The sequence below is a fragment of the Octopus bimaculoides genome, chromosome 22 (assembly GCF_001194135.2).
Source record: "Octopus bimaculoides isolate UCB-OBI-ISO-001 chromosome 22, ASM119413v2, whole genome shotgun sequence".
In the NCBI taxonomy this organism is placed as follows: Eukaryota; Metazoa; Mollusca; class Cephalopoda; order Octopoda; family Octopodidae; genus Octopus; species Octopus bimaculoides.
This window is the reverse complement of record NC_069002.1, coordinates 12,616,431-12,619,689: the sequence shown is the minus strand read 5'-3', so window position 1 is coordinate 12,619,689 and position 3,259 is coordinate 12,616,431. Positions and strand designations below refer to the sequence as shown.

General features: G+C 40.4%; 1 protein-coding gene across 1 annotated transcript in view; it reads left to right on the top strand.

Moving 5' to 3' along the window:
- Positions 1 to 1,373, top strand: part of LOC128250506 (poly [ADP-ribose] polymerase tankyrase-2-like) — a 50,322-nt gene extending 48,949 nt beyond the window's left edge. The window contains exons 3-4 of the mRNA XM_052975648.1: positions 611 to 868; positions 1,285 to 1,373. Of these exons, the coding sequence (XP_052831608.1) occupies positions 611 to 868; positions 1,285 to 1,373 (347 nt within the window). The remainder of the gene's footprint in view (positions 1 to 610; positions 869 to 1,284) is intronic.
- Positions 1,374 to 3,259: the final 1,886 nt, after the last annotated feature.

Genomic DNA, 3,259 nt, shown 5'->3' with positions numbered 1-3,259 from the left:
TTTCTTCCTGTTTCTGTTGTGCCTGTAATTCAAAGGGCCGGCCTTGTCACACTGTGTCACGCTGAATATCCCCGAGAACTACGTTAAGGGTACACGTGTCTGTGGAGTGCTCAGCCACTTGCACGTTAATTTCACGAGCAGGCTGTTCCGTTGATCGGATCAACTGGAACCCTCGACGTCGTAAGCGAATGAGTGCCAACAAAAGTTTGAGCAACAAAACGAGAGAAGGGTTGAAGGGAAATTGTTAGAACAGCTTCATGTTGTGGTAGATCAACATCATCGTCAACATCCATTTGCCGTGCCAGCATGAGTTGGACAGTTTGACAAGAGCTGGCTGTGGCCGGAGAGCTGCACCAGGCTCCAGTTGTTTGTTTTGGCATTGTTTCTATGGAAGGATGCCCTTCCTAATACCAACCGCTTTACAGAACTTACTGGGTGCTTTATACATGGCACAAGCATGGCTGCCTTTTACATAGCACCAATACAGGTGCTTTTTTACGTGGCACCAAAACGGGTGCTTTTTTACGTGGCACCATGATGTTGTGAGAGTTTTTTTGTGTCCTGTTTGATAAACGGTAAAATCTAATATGTTTCTATTCTATCTTTCCAGTATTACTTCAACATGGTGCTGACCCTACTATCAGAAACACAGATGGCAAGACTCCTCTTGACCTGGCTCATGCTTCAGCTAAAAATGTTTTAACAGGTGAGTTAATCTGTTCTTCGTTAAACCTTCACAGACTAATGTCAGTGGTTTCTGGGCAGTTTTGGCTGGTTGTGGAAATATTGTGTGTGTGTCTATATATATATATATATATATATATATATAACGCACATACACATACACACAGAGAGGGTGTGATGAGTAAATTGCCATTTTATATTTTTAATTTCATGCATGCACATTGTTTTGGATTTTGTTGACTACACAGTATGGTAGGGGCAGTTGGGCACCGTCTGTGAGAAAAACAGCACCATGATGCAATTCACTTTGCCAGAAATTTGGAAACAACATGCTGCACTGCTTGGCATTTGCACTGGAAGCTCCAATATGAACAATTCAGTGTGTTTCGGTGTCAATCTGAGAACTGCAGAGGATTCAGAAAGAGTTAGATGAGTCTAATGGTGTTAGATGAGTCTAATGGTGTTAGATGACTCATAAGAAACCCATTTAAAATACATTTCATATGAGACAACCTAATATAAGCAATAATTATAACAATACAGAATATAGACGGGTACATCCTGAAAATTTATTTCCTTTTATTTTACAATGCCATACAGCATACTTTTATGGTTACAATGGCCTTCATGTGTTTCCTTTGCGCATAGTATGGGCAGTTGCCGATGCAACTGGGCATAATTTTCTCTAGTTTCGTTTGGAGTATTCCAATAAGCTTGGCTTGAAGAGAACTGAATACAGTTAGTTGTTTATTGGTTAGGGTTTGTGTGGTGGTAGTGGTGTGGAGAGGTTGTTTTGAATCTGATCTGTTTGTAAACTTGTGTCGTTGACCTCGGCTTCACATCAGTTACTGGCCAAAGTCAGGATTCTGTTTAATTGGGTCAAAGTTTATGTTACTGTTTTGGCAGGCTTCTTTGTATCGTATTAGATGGGTACTTAATAAGCTTACTTTCAAGTGTAGTTCTTGTAATGTATTTTATTTTAGGGTGGTCCACTTAGGTATGTGTGTGTGTGTGTGTGTTTGTAAGTAGTCTGATTCACAGAAGTCTATTGTTTTGAAAGGTTTGTAAGCTGCTGTATTTCAAGGCATACAAAATGCACATTTCTGCCCCCCAAAAATGTCTCAAAAGATTACCCCTATATGCAAATTTGCTTTAACTTTTCACCATGTAAACCTGCCTGATGCAGCCCAAATAGTCCATCTGTTTTATGTTCAAACTAGCCAAATACGACTTCTCACACCTACCCTACAATGTCATAAAAATAATCACATCATGGAAATCTTGAAGCTATGAGATGATGTATGATTAATTCAAGACAAATGTGAATAAATAAGCTTTACGTTTGACAGAGACGACACATAGCTCAATAGTTAGAGCGTTGGGTTCACAATAATGGGTTCAATTCCCAGACTGGGCTGTGTGTTGTGTTCTTGAGCAAGACACTTTATTTCACGTTACTCCAGTTTACTCAGCTGTAGAAATGAGTTGCAACATCACAGGTGCCAAGCTGTATCAGCCTTTGCCTTTCCCATGGATAGCATCAGTGGCACAGAGAGGGGAGGCTGGTATGCATGGACAACTGCTGGTCTTCCATAAAAAAACCTTGCCTGGACTTGTACCTTGGAGGGGGAACTTTCTAGGTGCAATCCATGGTCGTTCATGACTGAAAAGGGTCTTTTCCCTTTACATTTGACAGAGTAATCTGGATGCTAAAAGGTTAAATACTGATCTAAAATTTTGGTACAAAGCCCGCAGTTTTAGCGGGAGGCAGTTAGTTGATTACAGTGACTCCCAGTGCTCTATTGGTACTTATTTTATCGACCCCGCCTCATCTGAAAGTATGAAACCTAAAGTCTACCTTGGTGGCATTTGAACCCTGAATGTAAAGACGGCTGAAATACTGCTAAGCCTTTTGTCTTGTGTGCTAATGTTTCTGCCAACTTACCACCTTAGTTGCTTTCAATGTTACATTCTTTAAAGGCAGCTGGCAGAATTGTTAGCATGCTGTATAAAATGCTTAGTGGCATTTCGTCTGTCTCAGTGTTCTGAGTTCAAATGCTGCTGAGGCCAACTTTGCTTTTTATCCTTTTGGTGGGGGGTCGATAAAAATAAGTACCAGCTGAGTATTGGGGGGTCAATGTAATCGACTTGCCCCATCCCCTGAATTTGCTGGCCTCATGCCAAAATTTGGAACCAATATTTATATTAAGGCACTAATGAAAACCATTTGTTCCCGAATATGTGCTGCTGAAATTGGGGTGCATCTAATGTGCCTGCGAGTCTTTTATGCCACTGAATACGGTAATAGTGGTCTGTAATAGGGGTTTGGTATCTGGTAAACTGGGCTGCATACACTGTACTGTGTATGCGGTACTGTGTACACATAATAGTAGACGCAATACGTCACATGGTGTTTATCTCTTTCTTGTATTTTTGGGTTATTGTATCCTCTTGTGGTGTGTAAAAATGTATTGATTTCTTCCTCTGGCACAACATCACACATTTTTTGATGGGAGCAATTTATAGTCAATGGAATCAATATATTTTATTGATTCTGTAGAGATGAAAGTCGAAG